The sequence below is a fragment of the Chenopodium quinoa genome, unplaced genomic scaffold (genome assembly GCF_001683475.1).
Source record: "Chenopodium quinoa cultivar QQ74 unplaced genomic scaffold, ASM168347v1, whole genome shotgun sequence".
Lineage (NCBI taxonomy): Eukaryota > Viridiplantae > Streptophyta > Magnoliopsida > Caryophyllales > Amaranthaceae > Chenopodium > Chenopodium quinoa.
Window position 1 is genome coordinate 4,609,129 of NW_018744080.1, and position 24,448 is coordinate 4,633,576.

The window sequence follows — 24,448 nt, forward strand, 5'->3', positions numbered from 1 at the left end:
ACCACCGTTAGGTTGTGTAGAAAACCACATCCGGGATGTTAAATCCACGGACCACGAAGCAAATATGTAGCCCAATATCTTCTTTATGATTAAATTTCCCTAAATTAATATTTGAGCCTTCAGCTTTAGTAATCATCATTTGGGTTCTAATTTTGTTTATGGATCCCTTATAAATAGCAAATTTGTTTGAGGACATAAATAACTTTTAAAGAATATATGAAATTGAGATTCTCTCTATTGTGCCCTAACAAACCTTTCCTACATCAATAAATTTTAGTCGTTGATAGTAATTATCAACTAGGTGTTTTTATAATGCTTTGAGATGAACCCTGTTTGATACCAATCATAAAATTGTTGTAATCTTGGTGTTTGAATTTTGAAGCTTAGCTTTTATTTTAAGAAAGTTTGTGTTACACATCAAGTTACTTACACAACCTGAAATACAAAACCATTAAAGATTTGAGCACAAAAAAAAAAAAAAAAAAAAAAAAAAAAAAAAAAAAAAAAAGGGGGTCTTATAAGATTTGTGACATTCCTTAATTATGGATTAGCGTGTGCTTCTTGGCTTAGGTTATAAGTTGATAAAGCTAGTGTCAGTGATTTACTACAATGTCATAAGTTACATCATGCTTAAGATCCATCATGCTTTAAAAGAAGCAAAAGGAACTAATCATCTGGTTACAAGGCAGAGACATACAACTCGTAAGTTTTCCAACTTTAATATTTCTGACTTTTGTAGATAAAATTTACTTTTATATAAATCGTACGAAGTACAAGCTAAGGTTAGGTCTTGAGAGAATTACCTACTAACATACTTTTAATATTTTTCATTGTGTACATTAAAATTAAAATTGATTTTTTCTTGAAATGTAGGTTTCTAATGCTAGATTGTATACATGAAAACAATCATTTACGGGTTCTTCCTGCAAGCCTGCCTTAATTCTCAACAAATAACCAACTTGAGTATATTGTAAAAATGAAAATTAGATATAATGCGAAAACTATTATGAGAAGTTTAAGTTTGTGATATACCTCTGAATATCATGTGAACTAATAGGAAAGAAGTTCGATGCTAACTGCACTTGCAGCATCTGCTTTTTCTTCAAATTATCTGCTTTGAGAGAAAAATTTCCAGCCACTCTAGTTAATAAATCAGCACCATTCCATCTCAACAAGGTGTCATCATATGAGGAAAAGAACTCCAACATGCACTGCCTGATAAATAAACTGCAAGCAAACAAGATACAGATTAAACAAAGAAATTTCGAGGGGGGGAAGGTGTGTTCCAACAAAAGTAAATTAGAAATAGGTGATTGCTCCAAGTTCATCAGAAAAATCAGGTATTTTAGGCAATACAGTCATCAGGGCAACGGCAAGACCATCATGGCTGCACATGCACGACAAAAGATATTTGGTCTCACATGAATTATTAACATAATTTTGGGGGTGATGATACCTAGGAGGATGAAATGATGCCAATTATACATCAATCCCTCCTCTGTTCCTTGCACTAGCAATACTTTTTAACTCTCTACCACCACCTCTACCAATCTCCATTCCACATATATTGTCTCCTATTACGCCCTTTATATTATTACCCCAATAGGTACAATTTTAAAAAAAACTCCCCACTCTATATCTTGGAATAATGTAGAAGGATGACCATAACTATGGAGAATTCACCAGTTCCTTTCAGCTGATACTGTAGACAAAATCACAAAAGATACATCCTTAACCTCACTATCAAAAGAAGAGGTAAAACTACTCAGAGAGAGATCGAAAGGTGTCAACAAATCTGCTAAAATAGGGACAGAGTAATAAAAGATGACCATAGGTTGCTGCATGTTAAAGCATCACAGTACACAAAAAATTGAAAGTTAGCCATACCGGGTCTTTGTTTATGTTGTTACAAAATTTTGACTAGTGACTTGTTACTGATATTCACAATATACTTGTCACACCCAAACTTTTCTCCTAAGACCTTATTCTACTTCAATAATTAAGTTTTTTGTCTTTGAAAAAACAGGAATGACATCCTTATTAGCACTTTTCCAGTTTTCTGCATACTGACATAGTGACATTATAAATAAGAAATCTGCAAAAAATCAATTGAATGGTGTTAGTTGTTCCAACAGCATAGCCATAAATATGTCTGTTGTCTCCAGGTAGGTCTCACCAAACTTAATTAATTCAAAATGTAAGTGAGAGAGATTGAGACATGGAAAAAAAAAAAAAAGTAAATACTAGAACAGGGGAATTAGGGTCATTAGCTAAAGAGCAGATGAAGGAAGAAGAGGAGAACAAGGCACACATCAAGCAGAGAAAAATGCAGATGAAAATTACATGTCATTCTGCTATCATATAATCTGACAAACTAGTTATCTTTTTATTTATTTATTATTTTATTTTTTTATGAAAGAAGCTAATAATCAATGAAAAATATCTATAGGTTGTTACCTTTCCTAACATACATGGAAACCAAACTCATATAAGAAAGTAGTCGTATACTGGACTGAAAAAACTTGAAAAGTGTATATTTTTATCTAAAGTAAGCTGCAAGATCATCCTCAAGGTCCATCCATATGTCTCTTCCTTCAATAGTTGAAATAAGAGTCTAGAGCAGCAAAGCTTATGCTAATGTACAAAATAAACCTAAAATAAAAAGGAGAGAGAGGGAGAGGGGCGAGAGACAGAGACATAAATAAAGCTTGTAGTTGTTGGCTTTTTTTTTTTACTGCTGATTGATAGTGCACAGATTTATAATTCTTTGGAATGAGATTACAAGATTTACAACAAATGACCTATATGCACAACTTAAGGCATCATATACAAATCTCTCTATTCATAAAACAAGGCCCCTGCACATTTCGATGTTAATTTTGTACCTTACATCACCAATTCCCTTTAATATATGCACATAAAAAAAACATATAGTAGTCATTTAAAAAATAAAAAAAAAGTTTCATGCTCTTATTTTCCACAATATTTTACTGACATGGATATTGAGAAAAATTAAATGTTTGAGTTTGTCCTTAAGAAACTAGGATGTCTTGTAACATGAAATGCAAGTAATACGATTCCTAGTGACAAATAAATTGGATCAAACAAACACCAACAAAGAATTACTGATGGAAGCGCAAACAAAATGTAACAACGTAAATCAATTAGAATACCTGTGCTTATTAAAAGCCATGACAGCACCATTCAGAGGACTCCCAGGAGTCAGCTCTTCCATTCCAACTGAATTCCTAAACCCAGATATTGGCTTGAGTACTACAATGTCACAATCCAGATATACACCCCCATACCTGTAAGCCAGAGAGACGTTTAAAGCTGAATATACATGCACGTGAAGCCATCAAGACTTGGATTAGAAAAGACAATGAACTTGCATTGTCTCTCTTTCCGTTATCTTATATATCGACATTGAATCAACAGAATATCAATTTGCCAACAAAAAACAAGATGAAATATCAAATGCAAATCTTCATAATTTCCAAAAGCTTACAGAAAAGTTATTGAATGATGTTAAGACATTATTTTCTCATGTTAACTGCAGTTGTCTGTCTTACACTCTTACAATCCTACTTTCTTAAGAATAAGAATAACCGTACAAAATTGTGGGAAGCAAATGTAATGAACTGACTTCGGGGAGGGTATTATGGGTAGTTTAGTATGTTAGTAGTTATCAATTGTAGTATGGGCAGTATGGGTAATCTAGTATTATTAGGTTTGTAGTTGTTAGCCTTAGTATAAATAGGAAAAGGAGAGAAGGAAACAGTAGGCAGAATGTTATTATTTAAGAGAGTTCTTGGAGAGTGATGGCCTAAAGCCAATGGGATTTGTTAAACATCGCCCACAAATTACTACATAAAGCCCACAAAATTCACTTGGTTTGCCAAAATTGCCCTTGACCTTAAAAAAAAAACACTCACACTCTCATCACTCACACTGTCATCACTCACACTCTCATTGCTCATCTTCTTTCAACCTCTCTAAAAAAAAAAAAAAATTTCAAATAACGGCAATGTCGAGGCGGCAAGGCAAGGAAGTGGCGGCGGCGGCGAAGGGAAGGATGTCCCAAGGAGGAAAGGTACATTTTGTTAAAAAAAAAAAAAAAAAAAAAAAAAGGGAAAAACCGCCGTGAACGCGGTGGGGCGCCCTGGCTGGACGCCCAGCCAGCGGTGGTGGCGCCAGATGCAGACGCCGCCACCAGTTGGCTGGCGTCCAGCCCAGGAGCCAGCCAACTGGTGGCGGCGTCTGCATCTGGCGCCACCACCGCCGGCTGGGCGTCCAGCTAGGGCGCCCCCCCCCAATTTTTTTTTTTTATTTTTTTTTTATTTTTTTAAAAAATTATTTTTAATTTTTTTTTATTTTTTTTTTTGTAATATAATTTTGAATTGTTTTTATATTTTGTTGTTTATTTTTATAAATTTTTTCAATTTCGTTGTATTTTTTCTACGTTTATATTTTGTTTACAATTATTTGTATGTTTTTAGTTTATTTGATTTGCGATGATGATTATTTATCGTATAAGTTTTTGTATGTTTATATATTTTAACAAACCTGTGTAGGGTCGTCATGGTGCGGGGAAGAATATAGAGCTTCTTAGTAGAAGTTATTCAGTGGAGAGGTCGGGGCATAGACATGTCAGATCCCGTGGTATTTCGGCCTCAGTTCGTAGAGAACGGATCCACCGTCGGGATGAGGATGACGATGACGATGATGATGCTGAGGAGGGTGACCAGGAGGAGGAGCAGGAGGAGGGCGCAGATGAGGATGAGGATGTGGACGATGGCAGTGGACCGTATGATGATTACGGTCCATTCAGTCAGAGGGTTGATGACATGTACGAGACGCATATGGTGGAGGTGCGTAAGGGTAGGGGTGGTAGGTTTGTTAGTAGATCTGGCACATCATCTGCGTCCACTGTATCTGGGGCAAGCAGGAAACGGTCGAGGGCCGGTAATGATTCTTGGGTTGTTAGGAGTGAGGTGCCCGGTGGGCCTGTTGACGGGAGTGTGATTCCTAGCTTTCTAGGACACATAGCTGCCCGTATTTGGGAGGACCAGGAGAGGTCTTCAGTTACGGGGTTGTTGAAATGTCATACCCGGGAAAAGACTTGTAGCTTTTTGCGTACATGAGGCTTGGCCGGCGGAGAGCGAGATGTTCGAGCGACTGGAGGGCACTGGGGTGAAGCACGTTCCTGCCACCATGCACGATAAGATTGACAGTACGCTGATCACGGCTTTCATTGAGCGATGGCAGCCGGATACAAACTCTTTCCACCTTCCGTTCGGTGAGATGACGATCATGTTACATGACGTCGAGGCCATTCTGGGGATTCGTGTTGAGGGTAAACGACTTTGTGCTGTGGCTGATGCGGATCAGGCAGATTCGCTGGCGGAGTTGTTGGCGGTGGACAGGGCTGCACTGTACACCGAGGTGCTAGGTGTTTGGGAACACGGAGGTGTGAAGATCGCATCCGTGTTGCAGCGGTGTTTGTACCCGAGTGCACGTAGGACGCCCGACGCACAGCTGAGTGCTTATGTTTTTCTACTCCTCGGATGTACCTTGTTTCCGGATAAGAGCGGCGGAAACAAGCTCAGGCCACGCGACATCGTAGAGGCGTGTGACCCCGACAGTGTAGGCCAGTTTTCCTGGGGATCGGCTACGTTGGCGTATTTGTATCGCCAACTAGGATTTGCGAGTCGGGCTGACGCGGCAGGTATCACTGGGTGTCTGACTCTATTGCAGACCTGGATATACGAGTACTTTCCTGCATTGCGACCACATCGTGACCCAGTTCCTATTGATGAGGGGATGCCGCGTGCTTGTGCGTGGAGTCCGCGCTCGGAGAAGAAGTCCGTTGACCGCCTCCGATCGATACGGTTATTGCTGGACAGGCTGTCCCCCTTAGAGGTAACGTTTATTTATAGAGTCTACATTTTATTATTTGCACATATTATATTCATGTTATTAAATTTTATATGTTGTTATTGTACAGGTGAACTGGATGCCTTTCGGCCCGAACCCTAGTGTTAGGGTACCCAGGACCCTGTACACGGGACTCATTCAGTATCGTGACATCGTCGAGGCGTACATGCCCCAGCGTTGTCTTCGCCAGCTTGGATTTGTCCAAGTTGTCTCTCCTCCCCCGGCGTGCCCGATGAAGGCGGTCCGACCTGCATCGTCGAGGGAGTACGTCGTGGAATGGCCGGATATCATGACCGGGACGTGGGACCAGTTTCCGATGGTGGCCCGCTTATGGACTGCGGAGTTGCAGCGGCCACCCTCTGGGGTTACTCCCATGTGTGACCATTACTACATGGAATGGTTCAACCGGTATTCGCACCCGAGGTTGATCGCTGATCTCGACCACAGCGATGATGATTATGTGTCACCGCCTACTGCCACGGAAGCGGTATGTCTTTTATTATATTTATCGTTGTCTTTTAATTAAGTTTTATTTGTTGTTATTGTATTTCATCTTCTGTTTTTTGTTGTATGCAGTGGATGGTAAAGATAATGCAAGACGTACAGAAACTCTCTCTCGAGAAGGACAGCATGAATGCAACAGGGAGAGCTGTTGTTGATAGTCTGGAACAGACCCTTGCGCAGTGGGAGTCGTCGTCGAGGAGGGATTACTGATGGTTATTGTATTTTATTTATAGAGCATTATGTTGGACATTATGTTGTAAAATTGTAACATTTTAGATTGTTCTTTTAGCTTCCAACTTAAACATATTATCAGTGCTGTTTTTAAATTTTGATATAACCGTTCGTGGATCTGCGCAACTTACCCATGCAACATATAGAATGCAATAAGCAATACAATATAAAATATTAATGTTCTCATTAAAAGAGCAACGTACAAATAAGATTACAACTAAAGAATGTAAACATGAAAAACTAAAATGCAGCTAGGGTGTTCCATTCGTGGATCCGGTCATTATATAGCGCATCCCAACCCTCCACGCTCGCTGTGCGAATGTTGTACCACCGAGGTATAATCGGTGGCACCGGAAAATCGGTTGACATGTCTAGTCGGATGAAATGTCTGTATGACGACCCAAGAAACGCAATAGCTAGCTCTCTGACCGGTGTGGTGACAGTCTCACGCGACCGCCAAGGGAGAACCGTGGTACAAGGATAATAAGCTTGACTATGCACTCCCAGGCCGAAATGCATGACTGCGCATTTGTAAATGTTTGCAACGACAAACAGATCTAGGGGCGCGTCAAAATAATGATTTTCGCCGCAAGGTCCACCTCCCCACCGGATACGCCGCAGAGCGTCATCCAAGTCATCCTGGTACACATGACGATAAACATTTCGGTTAGAGGCAATTTCGCTGTACATCAACTCACGCACCAAACCGTAGTTGTCTTCGCCCATTTGAAAAACATCAGCCACGACCCGGAATCCGCAGTTACCATCTCCGATTACATCATTCAACCCTTCCAAGTACGACATGATGATCGCAGGTATCCTTTCCTTGTACGGAAACTGATCAACATCGTTTCTTCCTATTCACCATATAATTAATTATAGACAGTTAAGAAGGCAGGAGTAACACTTTAAAACTATGTGCAATAAAAACAACCAAAACGTACCAGTTCTCAGGGGCATATTCACAGACGATGAAGATTGATTACGACTAGATGACGATGTCCGACCACGAGAACGACCACGACCAAGACCACGGATATACTCAAATGCACTCCTGTTCCGCCGTTGTCGACCTCGAGGACGGTCAACTCCTTCGGGTTCCTCATAATCTAAGTTAGACGGGTGGAACATGTCATGAAGTACATGAGTAGCGTCACGAATAATAGAAGGATGGCTGGAGGACACTCGGTCGTACATCGAACGGAACTGCTCCAACTCCTCCTGTTCACGGTCGGCCGTTTGATTGTCTGCATGCTCACCAATAACAAGCGTCCTCCAGAATGAATGGACCTGATCAGCATGTAACGACGCCCTTTCTTCTGTAATAACGCGGTGAATGGTGCATGCGCAAGGTAATCCATGAGTTACAGAAATAGTACACCCACACCGAGTATACACTTCGTCAGCCAAGTCCCTCACCCTGTTCAACTCAGTGAGAATCAACCCCAAGCAGTAGTGCGACACACAACCTTGGAGAATCTTAAATATAAAATGACTATACATCGTACCATGTCGTCGTCTGGAGTCCTCTAGAGAGTTCCTGATGTCGTTCTTCTGAGTTTCAATTGACTTGTTCAGTCTAGCGAACAGTGTATCCAAAGCAGCGGTCGATGAATCAATCCAGTCCTTGGTAGCTCTATGAGCGCTCTCAACTCTACATGTTGTAGTGTTCCCAAAATGAAGTACCTGGTTTGTCCAATATTTGACAAACTTTTCCCTATGAGGGACCCATTGATGCATCACATAGTCCACCAGTGCCGGACACCACTGGTACGAATCCCTGAAGTTAGCCAATGCTCGCTCATACGCTTCCTCTGTGGTAGCCTGTAGGATCTTCCGCCACTTACCATTCACCAATCTCTCTGCCATTTCCAAATTCTTCTTGAAAAGGTTGTAGGCTTTCACTTTCACGCAGTTGTTGATGTGCCATGTGCACAATAAGTGGTTCGATTCGGGAAACAGCTCTGCTATGGGGGCAAAGAGACCTCCCTCACAGTCGCTGACGATGGCTGCTGGATGAACATTAGGCCCGATGTAGTTTCTCAGCTTCTCCAACACCCAATAATAACTTGGAGCCGTCTCATCCCTGATGATTGCATGACCAATAAGAAAGTTCTGGTTCGTTGGAGCCATCCCAACCATCTCAACCAGAGGGAACTTGTACTTGTTTGTCTTGTACGTTGAGTCGATCAAAATCACAAATGGCCAAGACTTGATCATATCAGCACAATCAGGATGCACAAGGAAAAGATGAGTCACCTCCGCTGTATCTTCATCAGAATCAAACCAGAACAGGTAACCACGTGATTGTGCCTGGTGTAGCAGCTGTTGTATAGGGTTCCTTCCCTCTGACCGTTCAAACCTGAGTTGCTGTCTGACGTTGTAGATGTGTCTTCGGTTTGGATGGTCTTCTGGAAATTTCTCTAACACAGATGCTAATATTTTAGCAGGCTTCACTTGAGCATCACTCATTTCTTTCACAACTAGTTTCGCAGCAGGACTTAAGCCGCTTAGTTGTCGATGACCCTCTTTATATACTATCATCTCATGGTTGTGATACCCCCATTTAGAGTAACCTATCACTTCCCAACCGTCACGACTCCGTAGTTGTCGAACCTTTACTCTGAACTCACACCCACAACCTTTCCGCTTTGTGTCAAACCGAGTGGCTGTACGAAAATCTCTTTCTTCTCTTTTGCGATAACGGTCACATCTCAAAATGCGATTCATTCTACCATCCCGTTGAGATTTATGAGTTGCTACTACCAAGCAAAATCCAGCTGCAATTGCAACCTGTTTTGCCCAATCAATCGCCTGTTGAGCTTCTTCGAATGGACCATCATGTCCAAATATCCCACTGTAATCATTTCCGTCTCCACCATATTCCTGCATCAATTATATATTACAATAAATATATTTAACGGATAATACATTTAATTTCTATATTTCCACAGAATTAACACAAAAAAAAACATAATTATATATAATCAAACTTAATTTTTATAAAAACCCAATTCGAATTTTCAAACTAAATTTAATAATATACCATTTCGAATTTTCAAATTTAATTTTAAAAAAACCTATTTCGAATTTTCAAATTTAATTTACAAAAAACCCATTTCGAATTTTTTTAAAAAATCATTTTCGATTTTTTTTTTTACAAAAAAATTAAATAAAAAACAACAAAATCAAAAAAGAAAAAAAAAATTAATTATTAAAGGTGGCGTCTGCCAGGGCTGCCACAGCCACTGGACTGGCGTCTGGCAGGGCCGCCTCACCCAGTGGAGTGGCGTCTGCCAGGACGCCAGTCTGGTGGTCTGGGCGTCTGGCCTGGACGCCACTCTGGTGGTTCCGGCGTCCGGCTTGGACGTCCAGGCTACGGTTTGGGCGTCCACCCTAGGCGCCGGAGCCACTCCGACGGTAAACCGTGAATTTTAACGGTGACTTACCTCGTTTTCCGTCGACGACGACGTACCTCCGGCGTCCCCCGCATCTCCGGCCTGCCATCCGGTCTCCCCCGGCGAGCCAGTACGGCTCCACATTTTTTACACCGAGATTATTTCAATTTTAGAAAAAGGGCATAATGGTCAAATCATATCATATTTGTGGGCTTTATATGGTAAATTGCGGGCGATGTTTAGCGTTTCACAAGCCAATAACGATGTACGCAAGCTTTAAGCTTTATCTATCCAAAACAACCTTCCGTTCATTTAATTTATACGCACCACGCTAGTTCGTTGCAATTGGTATCAGAGCCGCCATGGCACCGACGCCACTGACGGTGACACCTACGCGAGTGGCCGCACCCGAAGAGGTGAGGCAAACGATTGAGGATTGTATCGATCGATTCAGCACCGAGCGGAACCAACAATTTGCGTTAATGAAGAGTCTCCAAGACCAATTTTTCGAGGACGTTCGAGGGATCTTCGCCACCTTTCAAGAAGATCTGGGTAAGCAGCCTTTACGGGCGGCAGACAAGACAGAGAAAATGTAAAGGACAAGAGGAGCCCACGGCATCCACCTTGGGAACTCGAAGCCCGAAGCTTTAAGCTTTAAGCTTTATCTATCCAAAACAACCTTCCATTCATTTAATTTATACGCACCACGCTAGTTCGTTGCAGCAAAGAAAATTAGCAAATTAACACTCTAAGTCTGAAGCTCAAGCTTTTGCAAAAGAAAAGTAGGTTAACATTGATAAGACTATTAATTTATGTATAATATTACCATGACCAGCAACCCATATCCCAAAAATTAGAGTTTGTCACACCCCTATATTCGGCCCTTCTTCAAAACCAATCATGGCAATGGTGCACCCAACAGCATCACCTTTCTCATCAGTTGTTTGTAATTTTATTGTTATACCAATTTTTTAGAGGAACTAAATTTGTAAATTTAAAATCATTTTTGAATTTTAATTGTTTATCAAGTGTTTGTGCCTTTAATTTTACAGGAATTCGCCCTGATCTTTCCTTATGCACCATTTCTCCTTGAAAAAAATTGGCACAATTAGAGAAGGCCTTAGCTCTACTCAAAAAGTATGCACATATTAGGGTTATTTTAAATTTGGTCTAAATGAACTCTTTTCCATGAAACATCTTAGTTTTAGCAAACTTAATTTGCAATAATATCTTTGTCAACTATTCCCTTCGAAAAAAATTAAAAATATATAAAGTACCTACCATTACCCACCTTGGAACTACAATCTCTTAACCCCAAACCACCATCATATATACTGAAATTACCATCTCCTAGCCCAAAACCACTCTCACCAACCCGAGAAAAAGCCCCAGCTAGCTTGAAAATAGCCTTACCGCCCTGAAAACCAACTACTCAAAAATTCAAACCTATAATTTTTGGGAAAAAATAAAAATCAATAGAAAAACGGCATTGATTTCTCAACAATTACAGCTTTTGATGGACAAAATCAACTGGGAAAATTTATGTTCAAATTCGACCTTATAATCCTAATAGATGGCCATTCAAGGTGGTTATACATTAAGTAGAGATCAAAGGCGAGAAAAGCAATGTGAAGGGACGGTGGCATGGAGAGGGTGTGAACCAAACACCTGTTTAAAGTTTTTTTTCTAGAATTTTTTTGAGTAACAGATGAATCCTAGCTATTCAAAGGTTTCTTAATTTTGTATGACTTGAGCGAGATGGAAAAAATAACTTGGAAGAGCACTTGTGAATCTATGATCCCCATTCTTTACATGACGCTCAATTGTGTTTATCTCTTCTTTCCAAATCTTCAAAACCTTGATCCCAAGATCCCAGGTGTGCAAATACTTAATAGGTAGAATAAAGTTGGGTTTGGACTTTAGAAAAGCAAGCTTTTCAAGAGATTGCTTGGCTCAAGAATCCTTTACTTCTAACAGGCAAAAAGCATATGCCAGAGTGGACCTACAGTCTTAAGGAATCACTCAAATATTACACCATCTTACAACAATCCATGAAAGATCCTCCAAATATCACAAAAGTGAAACCCAAAAGGCTCAGGGCCAATTTTGGGCCTCTGCAAGCAGACCTGCTGCACAGGGCCCCAAAACCAAAGGGGCCCAATTTATTTATTTATTTATTTTTATTTTATTTTATTATAAGTGTTAAATTCGATACTCACGGCACTTCCTCTCTTGCATAGTTGCATTAAATCATTAATGGAATTCAAGAAATCACGGCACTTTCCTCAAAAAAAAGTAACAGCTCCTAGTTTACTCGTAAAAACAAATCTCTAATCAACTTCTTGGTTTTTAACAAAAAGATTTAATTATCCATATTCTAATTCTTTAACTTCCTTTAATTTCCCAATAAAAAAACCCCTCTAATTACTCTCTGATTGCTGCAATTGCCACAAAAAATCTGAACCTTCCATAATCTTTCTTTTATTTTCTGTAAATTTACATCATAATTGTCAATGCATGGAGCAATTTAAATCCCTTTTTTCCACATTTCAACACTTAAAATTTTACATCAAAAATATATACTCCTGCCAAATTTTCAATCATTTCATACAAAAAATATTGATTGAATAATTTGTTGTTGAGGGAAAAAAATTATTACGTAGCTTGATTTGCCACTTAAAATCTGAACCATCAAACTTATATTGTTGTTTGATCTGAAATATTGATATGGAGTATATTTTAATTGTTGGTGAGGATTAATGGACACTTCCATGTTCAACCGCTGGAAATCCTAACGACATTATATGTAAAGATTTTTTTTTTTTTTGATATTATGGTGAAAAAAGATTTTTAAGTAGGAAAAATTGACTAGAATAATCCCAACTTTGCCTCATTCGCTCAAAATAATACCAACTTTCCATTATTTTTTAATAATCCGAACTTTGATATCAATTTGCTTCCAATGGTCCCAGTTAGTCACCCAACTTGTTATAACAAGTCATGGGACACGTGTCAAACTTAGGATTGAGCTAAAAAAATTTATATAAGGAAAAATTGCTCCCATTAATCTGAACTTTGCCTCGTCCGCCGAAAATAATCCCAACTTTCGTTTATTATCTATTGCACCCAACTTTAGGGGGTATTAATTTCTATTGCACCCAAATGACCTGCAACCGGTAAATCAGGTAAACATTTCTGATTTATTTTTTTTTGCACACGTGTCAGCATGTAATTGGTTGAAAAAAATAGAAAAAAAAATTAATAACATAATTAAAAAAAAAAAAAACCCAACAGCCACCTCCCCTTTAGCTTTTCTCAGCCACCGTCCACCATCGCCACCTCCCTTAGCTTCTCTCAGCCCCAACCTCCACGCCGGAACCCCTGGCCCACCTCAGCGTCGCAACCCCTGGCCCACCTCGACGCCGGAACCACCCCAGAAACGTCCAAAAACCACCAGAAACGCACCCCCATTTCTCCCTGAAAACGGCCATAGAAATGGGTGAAAACAGCCGAAATTGGCCGATTTCGGGCTGAATGGTTGGAGTTAGCCCTAAATCGGCCAATTTCTGCCATTTTCGGCCAATTTCGTGGCCTCCTTGCTCGTGATTTGGGAAACTATGGTGGGGGAAGAAAAGGGGTGGAGGAGGGGTTTTCGTGGGTGGGGGAGGGGTTTTCGTGGGTGGGGGAGGGGATTTCGGGGGTGGGGGAGGGGGAGGGGTTTTCGGGGGTGGGGGAAGGGAAGGGGTGGGTTTCGAGGGAGGGGGAAAACTGGGCGGTGGTTTCCGGCAGCAGGGGAGGGGGTTTTCGTGGGTGGGGGAGGGGATTTCGGGGGTGGGGGAGGGGTTTTCGGGGGTGGGGGAAGGGAAGGGGTGGGTTTCGAGGGAGGGGGAAAGCTGGGCGGTGGTTTCTGGCAGCAGGGGAGGGGTTTTTCGGGGGTGGGGGTGATTTCCCAGCGGGGTGGGGCTGGGGGTGTGGTGGCAGCCGCTGGGTATGGGTGATTTGTGGGGTTTTTATTTTGTTTTTTGTTTTTTTTTTTTTTTTTTAAATAAAAAAAATAAATAAAATTAAGTCAATCATACGCTGACACAGGTTAGATGACCTATTGGGTGCAACGAAAATTAATACCCCCCAAAGTTGGGTGCAATAGATAATAAACGAAAGTTGGGATTATTTTCGCCGGACGAGGCAAAGTTCAGATTAATGGGAGCAATTTTTCCTTTATATAAAAAAAATAACGGCAGCCCCTGCTACCTTCGGCAGCGGCTATCCTCCCTTTTCCGGCAGGCAGAAGCTTCACCATTCCCTTCCTCGCTTTCAGCCACCATCAGCGTTAACTGCCCTGATTCCGGCCACCCCTCACTTTCCCTCCCTGATTTTGGCCATCCCCTCCTTTCTCCTCCTCAAATCCGGTTAAAATAGACAATGAAGTTCTATGTAATTGCAGTGAATATTGTACCTTCGATTCGCATCAAAACCGAACAAGAAAACTTGCATAGGAAAAGAGATGAATGAGGAGCAGCAAATTGAGTCAAGAATGGGATTGCCTCAGTTATCAGCAAAATAGTTCAAGGGTCGAGAATGGCCTTAATAACCAGCCACATAATTCGTTATTCGAATTTCAATCCAGATCAAGATGAAAGTGCTGCAGGTTTTAAGCGGCTGGTGGCCAGGGTTATTGTGGGTAAGGTCGCCGGGATGGTGGGGTTCGACGGGGTTGGGGTTAGTTGGTGGGGGAGGGGTGGCTGCGGCTGGCGGAAATGGTGGCTGACTGGCTGGGCTGCCGATTTTTTGTTTCAATTTTTTTCTCTTTTTTTTTGGTTTTTTTTTTAATTTATTTTTATACCAGTCACGTAGTGACACGTGTGCAAATAATCCCAAGTCACAAATGTTTACCTGTTTAGCCGGTTTCAGGTCACTAGGGACTGTTTAAAATTAATGGAGTTTAAAGTTGGGATTATTAAAAAATAATCGAAAGTTGTGATTATTTTGGGAGAATGAGGCAAAGTTGGGATTATTCTAGTCAATTTTTCCTTTTAATTATTATTAAAATTACTTTTTCTCTCAATTTGTTTTAAAATTAAAAGATTAGGGCCCATTGTAGATTAGGGCCTCGAACATGTTTAAGACGGCCCTGAAAAGGCTTACTCTAATAATCACCTAAACGATACTGAAAATCAAACCAGCAAATAAAATTTCAACTATTTTTTACCTTCCAAAAGAGAGCAAGGATCTTATACACCACCAGAACATCCGTTGCACCCAACAAAACTCAAACAGTTATCAGGTCAAAACCATTCAAAAGCACACATTGGGCCATTAATTATCCAGTATGCCGTAATTGTTAAGATTCTTGGAACAACCAACCAACTAACCTTTCCCCTTTTGTGGGACCTCTAACATTAAAATAAGACACTAGACTACCAATATCAAAGGATATAAAGACAGCGAAAAAAATTTTACAGGACGGAAATTTACCAAAGACTTCTAGACCACTCTCTAATCTAAGTAACTCACTAAACAGCAAGTCCACCATCACAACTAGCAATTGTAATATTTCCTGCTCTATACTATGGTTTCCCTAACAGGAAAACCCATGTAAAAAAAAAGGAAAGAATCCAATAGTTAGACAGTATGTAACTTAGAAAGGTGAGAATGATGCAAACTAACAGTGAAGATTGGATGTTTCCTTGCCATTGTTCTACCTAAAATCCAATCCTAACTCCTTTTGACCTTTCCTCATGTCCATAATTCAGTCACATATAATCACTTTTATTTACTTGTGGCTTTAAATGTGACAATACCATACCCTATGAAAGTATGAGGTTCAAGTCATTTGGGGTCCTCCATAAACATCTTTACTCTTACCCTCCATATCATGTGACACATTATATTGAGACAACTTTGTCCCAATTTGTGACCTTTAGTAGTTTGCATTTATTTAATTCATTGATTTCATCCTACCAAGTATGATTATACTCTCGTAAATTCTTTTATTTCTGCAACTGCTAAGGTATTGACTAGTAATATGTAATTTTCATTGGTAGTGCTTAAGTGTTAAATTAATGACTAACTTGTCCAAATACTTGAGAATTTTTTTTTGGGACAAATAAAGAAAATTTTATTGCCAAAATGAGAGAAAAATATACAGACCAAAACACCAAAACATAAGAACCATCGGCATGCATCAGGATTATATTTCCTACCTTCTAGAAAGGGTGAAAACAAACCCCTCAAACTACTTCCTAATAATTAAACCTTTAACCTGCACAATCTGAACTTGTGACTTGTGAGATTGTCGCTTAAGTTAACTAGTTCATAATATAAATGTTGCTGAGTCTAAAAAGCTTGTTTTAAATTATTAGTTAGGTAGGCGATATTCCAAGAGGTTAGTTGGTTCATTGCAGGAAACGGAAATTTCCAACACTAGTTTATGTTCATTGGGTAACATTAAGGTGTAAGCATCACATGTTTAGTGCGATGATCAATTGATATTGTAATGCTACAATACTTCTCGATCCTTATTCCAATAGATTACTTAGTTTCTTAGTTTTATCTTAAAGTATTAAAATATTAGGTAAAATAGTTAGCAGCTACATAAAATAGAGGTTTCTAACTTACATAAGATGTAATTTGATAAATCAAATTCTGGTTGAGATCAACCTTAGCTTTCACTACTTTCAGGGGGTTACAGTTTGGTTATTCTAGCTAAACGATAGACTTTCTTACCATCATCACAGCCATAACACTAGTTTTCATTAAGTCAGGACTATTAAGAACAGGCTTCTCTAAAAACAAAATGAGTGGAGCTCTATTATGAGTAAAACGAATTAAAAAAAAATTTAAAAAAAAAAAAGAAAGAAAGATAACAAAGATATAAACATTAAAGTAATATAGCTTACTTGTACAGTGCAGCAAGTCGAATGAGTTCACTGTAATGAGTAGAATAAAATTTTGTAGTCCTCCATTCATGCCAGACAGAAGTAAATATGCTTGTAGGTGTATCTTTCAGAAGTTCTTCCAAGTTTGGCATAGTTACCGCGATTTTGAAACTACTTTCAAAATGAAATCATTTAGTCAAAGGATTAACAATAATAAACAGATAGAGAACAAAAATACTCAAAATACACCGTAAAAACACAAAAGCAATAATTTGATACATTAACCAAGAGCAAGTATAGACCAACAATACCATACTGAATATGCAAGACCTGGTTGTCGGCTAAGGAGAAAGGTTGGAGGTTCTTATGAAGTGTTCTCACCTTCAAACCTTGATTTAACACAAGCTAATTTTATGATGTACCAAGAGCATATATAGAGGACATGGGATTGAAAACAATACCTTTTTGGGTTTCAAAAAAATTAAAAATAAAATAAAATAAAATAAAATAAATAAATTGGAATACTTTTTTTTATTGATTAGTATAATAAAGTGATAACCCCTCCATTTTTAAATACTTGCTCCATTTCTCCATGCGCGGAGTTTTAGGAGAAATTGGAGAAAGTAATAAAATATGGAGGTAGTGGGGTAGTTGAGAAAATAAAAAATTGTAAAAAGCAAAAGAAGTGGAAGAATAGGAGGAGAGAGAGTATTACGTTGGATCCACTAAGTGTGAGAAATGAATTAAATATTGTAAAAGCTTTCAAAAGAGGAAATGGAGCAAGTATTTAAAAACGGCCGGAAAAGGAAAGTGAAGCAAGTATTTAAAAACGGAGGGAGTAAAAGATAGGTGGATCAACATAGAGAGTCATATGAAAGTACTAATGAAAGAATATAGAGTGACGATTAAATTGGACATCATCAAACCAGTTATGAACATAAATAGAAGCTAGGAAAACTCAATACCACATAAACTACCAACCAGATTGCTTTAGAAGATCCTTTCATATACCTTTCATGGATGAAACCCATTCATCCAAAGGATGGTAATTTATGCACAATACCATAGTGATTTCCTCCAATTAATATTCAAAAAAAAGTATACCATAGAAGTTTTCAAGGTATCAAGACATATTTAACATTTAAAGAACAAAAAATTGCCAATTTAAACCATGAGATTTTATCACTATGTAGTCTATTATCAAAAGTCAACTTTATGAAAGTATTTTCTAAAATAACAAATAGCTTTATTTTCATATATTAAAGGATAGCGCTTTTTTTTTTTTTTTTTTTTTTTTGCAATTAAGGTAATACTTTTGAATTTTCTAGGATGTTGCATCATACCAATACTCGTGCATTTTGTTGTGAATCTCAATAGCAGAATTAATAGAGCTTATCAAACTAGATGCTCATGTTTAGGGAAAACCACAATCAGGGAAAATGTTTCATCAAAGATTTTCCATAAAACATGAGAAGGGAAATAGGGTGACGATAGACCAAAAGGTTTCTAGCCATGGGTTTGGGTTAATCAAGTTCAGAAGATCTATGACCATTTATCATTCGTCATAATATTGGTATAGAACGATCTACTACGGAATATAAAAATAGAACGATACTTTGTAAACATACCCATCTTTCAGAAACTCTTTGAAGAAATCAAGTTCAATTGTCTCTGAAAATACAACAATACAGGCATCTGGATGGTGAAAAAGCACACTTTCAAGGCCTCTCTGGTGTCTTACAGTATACATCCAAGGGGGCGAATTCCACACCATAAACACCCTGATAGAACACTTAGATTTTCTGAAAAAGGAATCCATAAAATTTGAAAAGGATAGATTTGGATGCAGTACGGGAAAATATCCCCATCTTCTGCCACCAGAAAACATGGAGCCTGAAGACTCAATCTCATTATGTGTTGCAGCTTTATGGGCTTCTCCTTCACCATCTTTACCCAAAGAAGAATCATAATCTTCTGCATTTTTTCTCAAGGATCGGTCATATACTCCTTTCATAGCATGATCACCTAACCCAATTTCATTATAACCCAGAGTTCTAAATTCATATTTCCTTGCTTCAAGATTTTTTTCAACACCCAATCTCTCTCCTTTAATACCTCCGTCCAAACTTTCACGATTCATACTACTACGTTCCTTGGCCTGATAGTCAATAGCCTCATCGGACCTAACATCTGAAAATCCAAAGGACTTCTTTATAAGTATGGGAGCTTTCTTTATCTCCTGAAACAACCCTTTTTTCACAATCTTATCTCCTCTTGTAAATCCAGTAACTCCAAACCCATCTGGATCCTGAAGAAGTGGATTGCTCATTGTATTTAACACTTCCAACCTGGACTTAAACATCTTATCTTTCCTCAAAAAGTCGCTCTTTGCATCAAACCAACCTCCCCAACCATCCCTTAGGGGCGAAGACTTGGACCCTAGTTTTAATAAAAGAGCATCTTCAATGCCATTTGCTTTAATCAACTCCCTTCTCAACTCCTCATCTGCAGGCACATCATCTGAACCAAATGCAACCTAGTCAAACAATGATTTCCTTCTAATCAACAAAACAAAAACAAAAGAAGAAAAATATATATGAAAATGACATGGACAGCAATTTAAGGAGTGACGCTATAAAAAAATTTAAAAATTAAAAAAGAAAAAAAAAAGAATAAGAATGAAAGTAAATGTTAAGTAATACATACAATTCATTACCAAGTTTGTTAGATGAATTATAATTTAAACAATACAAATCATTCACAAAATAATTAGCTAACCCTAAAAGGCTGCAAGAAGATATTGCCACTCATTTAAATTGCATTCTATATTTTAAAACAAAATAGGAAACATGGTAACAATAATTTCCTTTTAGTTAATACTTTGTAATTTTTTTTTTCTATTATTATCAATATGGAACAGGGTGAGGAGGTGGGATTATACTTACAAAATTAAGAAAACATCGGAAAAATATTCATCAAAGCTATTCTATGTTTAGGAAAAAAAATAATAATAGAATGAGAAAGTGCTCTCTTCCCCTCCCACTCTCCTCTCCCTCCTTATCCCCTTTATTTGTAAAACAAACACTAAACATTAAATGATAAAGATTTTAATGAATTGCAATATACTACCTCCGATTTTTTTTAGTTACAACTTTTGAATATTTTATATCTCTCAAATAATACCCCAAAGTTGCAACTAAAAAAAATCGGAGGTAGTAAATAGTATATTTGTCAATGTCAAACTCAATTTCAATTAGCAAATTTGTGTGATGCTTCTATCTTAAAGGGGGATCAACTCAATATGCAATAATTAACTCAATCGTTAATTAAGCTCAATTTATTTGGTCAATTTGTTTGTTAATGTGACTCTGTAATAGTTTTGGTCCCCTAAATTTGTAATCCTGGATCCACCTTGCCTTTCTCTCTTCCTATATCCCTCTCCATATGTCTCTCATATAAGTGGTCTTTTAGGCCACTTATATGATTCATTAACCCCATAATTTAGCCCTTTATCTCGCATAATCGTCCCCTTTTCTTGAAGATTTGGCCTTTGGACCTTACTCTCTTCATTTGGTAGTACTTAAGTTAGAATTTCATGATTTTAGATGTTTTATGTCCATTTTCCCTCTTATATTGATCCCCTTCCCATTTGTTGAAGAGTTTGCATGAAACCTTCTCTTAGGATGCTCGGGAACCTCATCATCATGATCGAGGAACGTCGCTTGAAGCCCGAATTCCTTAAAAGTGAATGAAGAATTGAAGAAGGAGCAAAATCAGAAGGCTAAGAGGAGTCAGTTTAGCATTAGGAGTGATTGTTGTAGAAGATTGCTCAATTGAATCTTTTGAAGCCACCTCCAAAAATCTTGCCAATTAGCAATTAGGACAAGTGAATGTTTTGTAGCAACCAATTCGCAATGTGGAGTGACCACTCATTTCAAAGGAGTGAATGCTTAAGTTGACTGGAGATTATGGATCAGCGACACCGAAGACCACTCCGGATTGACTACTCTAGTCTAAGGAGCGACCTCTCCAATCCTTGGGTATCAATCACCCGAATTAAAACTCTTTTAAGTTGACTTTTAGGGGATTTCAAGGGGAGTATTTATTCTTTTAAATCATGTAATTACGGCTTTTTATCAAACTCAAGATCACAAATCAGAGATTAGCTTAGGTTTTAGAGAGAAGTAGATAGAAAGCAAATTTCCATTGTTAAACCTTCATGATATCAAGCATTTCAATCCAAGTTCTTCATTTGTTGAGTAATTCTTCTTTCCTTCTCTCATTTACTTGCTTTCTCTAAAATAAAGATTTATGTTTATTTTGTGTTTGCTTATTTTAATTACTTATTAATCTTTGTTTAAATCTTAATCATTTTTGTTACTCATGCTTAGCCTTACTATGTTAGTGATTAGTGTCTCCATGCTTCTCATGTCTTTACTTCCTGTTTTAGGGTAGGGGAATGAAGGTAATGGTGATCAACTTAATTGATTTATTAAGCCTAATCTATGATTGATTGGTCAATTTGTGAATGTGGGTGATTGTCATAGGTGTTTAGGGTCATTCTAGCAAATCAATGATTTGATATGATATGCTCTTCGCACAAGAGCGACTTGATTTAAAGTAGTAATTCATCTAGGTTTAGGCTAGGTTGACTGTAGGGCAGTAAATTAATCTAGTTGGAGTATTTTCGTGATTGTATGCTTAGAATTGATTTTAATATGTTAGTTCCCCTAATTAAGCCCATATCATTTAAGCACAATTGATTGTTTGAACTTATCACTATTTCCTAGATTTCCTTCCCGTAGTATTTTTATCACTTGATATTCTCCTCGGTCTAATTAGTGTTTTTTTTTTTTTTGGGTGTTTGTGTGTGTGTGTGTGTTTAGTAGACATTAATAGCTCTAATAAATTTTTTAAAAAAAACGCACAATGACTCTTTATAATTCGAATTGGTTGTGTGGTGATATAACCCTACTTGCCAATGTATTTGTAATTTGGTAATTAGGTAATTTGATAGGGCGGTATAATTAATGACATATTCTAGGCTTATCACCATCTCCCTCAATCAAAGTACTTCTACAATTGCGAAAGAACAAGGAGTTAGTGAAATACTTTTGTATCTATTTGGATGCTTTTTAGATAACAAATGCACAAAGACAAGCATCAGGTATTCAGGTTGATTTGTTTATATTTCTCTTCAAAACTATAAACTTAAACTCATTTGTGAGCATATATCACATATTTTTGTCATCTCTTTTCCTCTTCATTTACTAAACTTATTTGTGGGCATACATATTCTTATCATAATTTTTCCTCTTGACCAAAATTTTGACGATGGCCCCATGCCTTATAACTTTTCAAATTACCATATCAATCTCTTAGACTAGGACCTATACAATCAATACACAATTCAAGTGGCATAGGTAATACTAAGTGACAATCACTGGAAGGTTTGTTGTATAGGCCTCGCTCTATGCTAGATTGAGCTAGTTCTAGTTTGGTTTATGCTCAAATTTCCAATCAAATCCATATTCCCTTGTCTATGAGGATAAACTTTTTCTTATCAGACAAACCAATTTCAAGTTGCAGCAAAAGAAAAGATACAAGAGAAGGCCCAAGTCCACTGGAAATCAAAGCCAAGGAAAAACATTCAGAACTTTCTAATCTCACAGTACATCAAAGAAGGACATATTCGGGAGTGCCCCATGAATACTTCTGCAAATCAGCTCATGGACACGAGCTCATTCTTTTTTTCACAATGGCAACTTCTTTTACAAGTAAAACTCTATTCTTTCGGCGCATAATGAACACACTTTGCACCCTTGTCCATAGTCTAAGTGTTGACTCACTTCCATAAAAATAACCCAATAAGACTCCATACTACCAAAATTTCGCCAATTTTCTCGAACCAAAGCACCGAGATGATGGAAAACAAAGATGACCACCCTGCCAAAACAAATTCTCTTCAAAATCCCACTTTTGAATTCACAAATTTCTACACTAAGCCTAAAATATCGTCCACTGCCCCCACACAGCCAAACATACTTGACAAATATTGATGTTGACTTTCGAGAACTCAGAAGAATGACAAAAGATAATTGATCAACTCATATTGGATAATTTTGTGAAATTGCCAAGTTACAGGCCTTTTTACCATCAATACAAATACACAACCAAATAAATGAATAACCCTAATTTCTTAATATTTAGCAAGAATGATAAAATACCAATTATGAAGAAAATATACATATAAATTAATAAATTGATACAGAACTAACCATGCTTGCATGAGTATCATAAGCAAAGCCACCATCAATACAAATACACAAACAAACAATTGAAAAACCCAATTTCTTAAGTTATAGCAAGATTGATAAAATCAACAAATGATGAAAAAATCATTCATACAAATAAATAAATTAAGAAATTGATACAGAACTAACCATGGTTCCCTGAATATCATAAGCCAACCCACCATCAAATGGCCTCGCATAATCGCTCCACCAATTAATATCATCAACGGATCGTGGGTCTAACGATCGACGAACAACAGAAGAAGCATGATCAAAATAATAACCGGAAGAAGAAGAAATGATAGATCGCTCATGGTCAATCTCTTGGATCTCATCTTCTGAGTCAACAATGTCGGATGAAGTTGGATGAAGTGATGAGAGAAGCAGCAGCAATGTTGCTGCTACTATGGAGTATGTGTTCATCGTCGTCTGGGTTGTATCTGCAACATCTTTGATTTTTCACTTCAAAATTATAGTCATGGACGGAGAAAGTCCATACATGGGCTAAGAAAGCAAATAGGAGGGTAGTAGTGCAACTATGCAATTTACCCATCTTCAAAAAAAAAAAAAAAAAAAAAAAAAAAAAAAAAAAAAAAAAATTTAAAAAAAACTAAAGGAAAAGGCTGACTTTTTACGCAAAGTCTTATACTTCGTATGTGGCTAGCCACACCGTGCAGCCAACCGCTATACAAGTTACTTCACTAGTGTAATGAGGGTTACTTGATCAGTATTAAAGGGGTTACTTCGTCATTGTTATAGAATCACTCGGTCAGTGTTATATGGGTTACTCGATCGGTATAATAGGGGTTACTTAATCAATGTTATATAGGTTACTTTAAGTAGTCACACGGTATGGCCTGCCGCACACAAAACAAGCAGGACTTTCTATATCGCATTATATTTTTAAATGTAACGGTGCCTCGTTTTGTGAATATGAAAAGGTTATTTTGAAATAAAAAATTGTACTTCCTCCGTTTCTTTATAGTTGCACACACATTTTATCATGGTATTTAAGAAAATTGGACCTCACATGATATAATACTAGAGGTGTCAATCGGGTTTACAATTAGGTTTTGGGTTTGGTTTATCGGTTTTCGGTTTGTAACAGGTCATTTATAACGGGTTTAATAAATTAGTGGGTCGGTTCAGGTCAGTTTTAAAAAACATCGGGTCGGTTCAGGTCGATTTTAAAAAAAAACATCGATCA

The 24,448-nt window shown here is 38.0% G+C and overlaps 1 protein-coding gene across 2 annotated transcripts in view; it reads right to left on the minus strand.

Moving 5' to 3' along the window:
* LOC110691583 (uncharacterized protein At4g19900-like) overlaps positions 1–24,005 on the minus strand; it is a 40,279-nt gene extending 16,274 nt beyond the window's left edge. The window contains exons 1-5 of one of the 2 annotated variants that reach the window (XM_021868523.1): positions 23,392–24,005; positions 18,577–19,484; positions 16,970–17,122; positions 3,174–3,308; positions 1,033–1,227 (exon numbers count right to left, since the gene is read on the minus strand). In XM_021868523.1, coding sequence (XP_021724215.1) covers positions 1,033–1,227; positions 3,174–3,308; positions 16,970–17,122; positions 18,577–19,484; positions 23,392–23,664 — 1,664 coding nt within the window. In that variant the 5' untranslated portion in view covers positions 23,665–24,005. The remainder of the gene's footprint in view (positions 1–1,032; positions 1,228–3,173; positions 3,309–16,969; positions 17,123–18,576; positions 19,485–23,391) is intronic. The other variant, XM_021868524.1, reaches the window with a different exon arrangement.
* Positions 24,006–24,448: the final 443 nt, after the last annotated feature.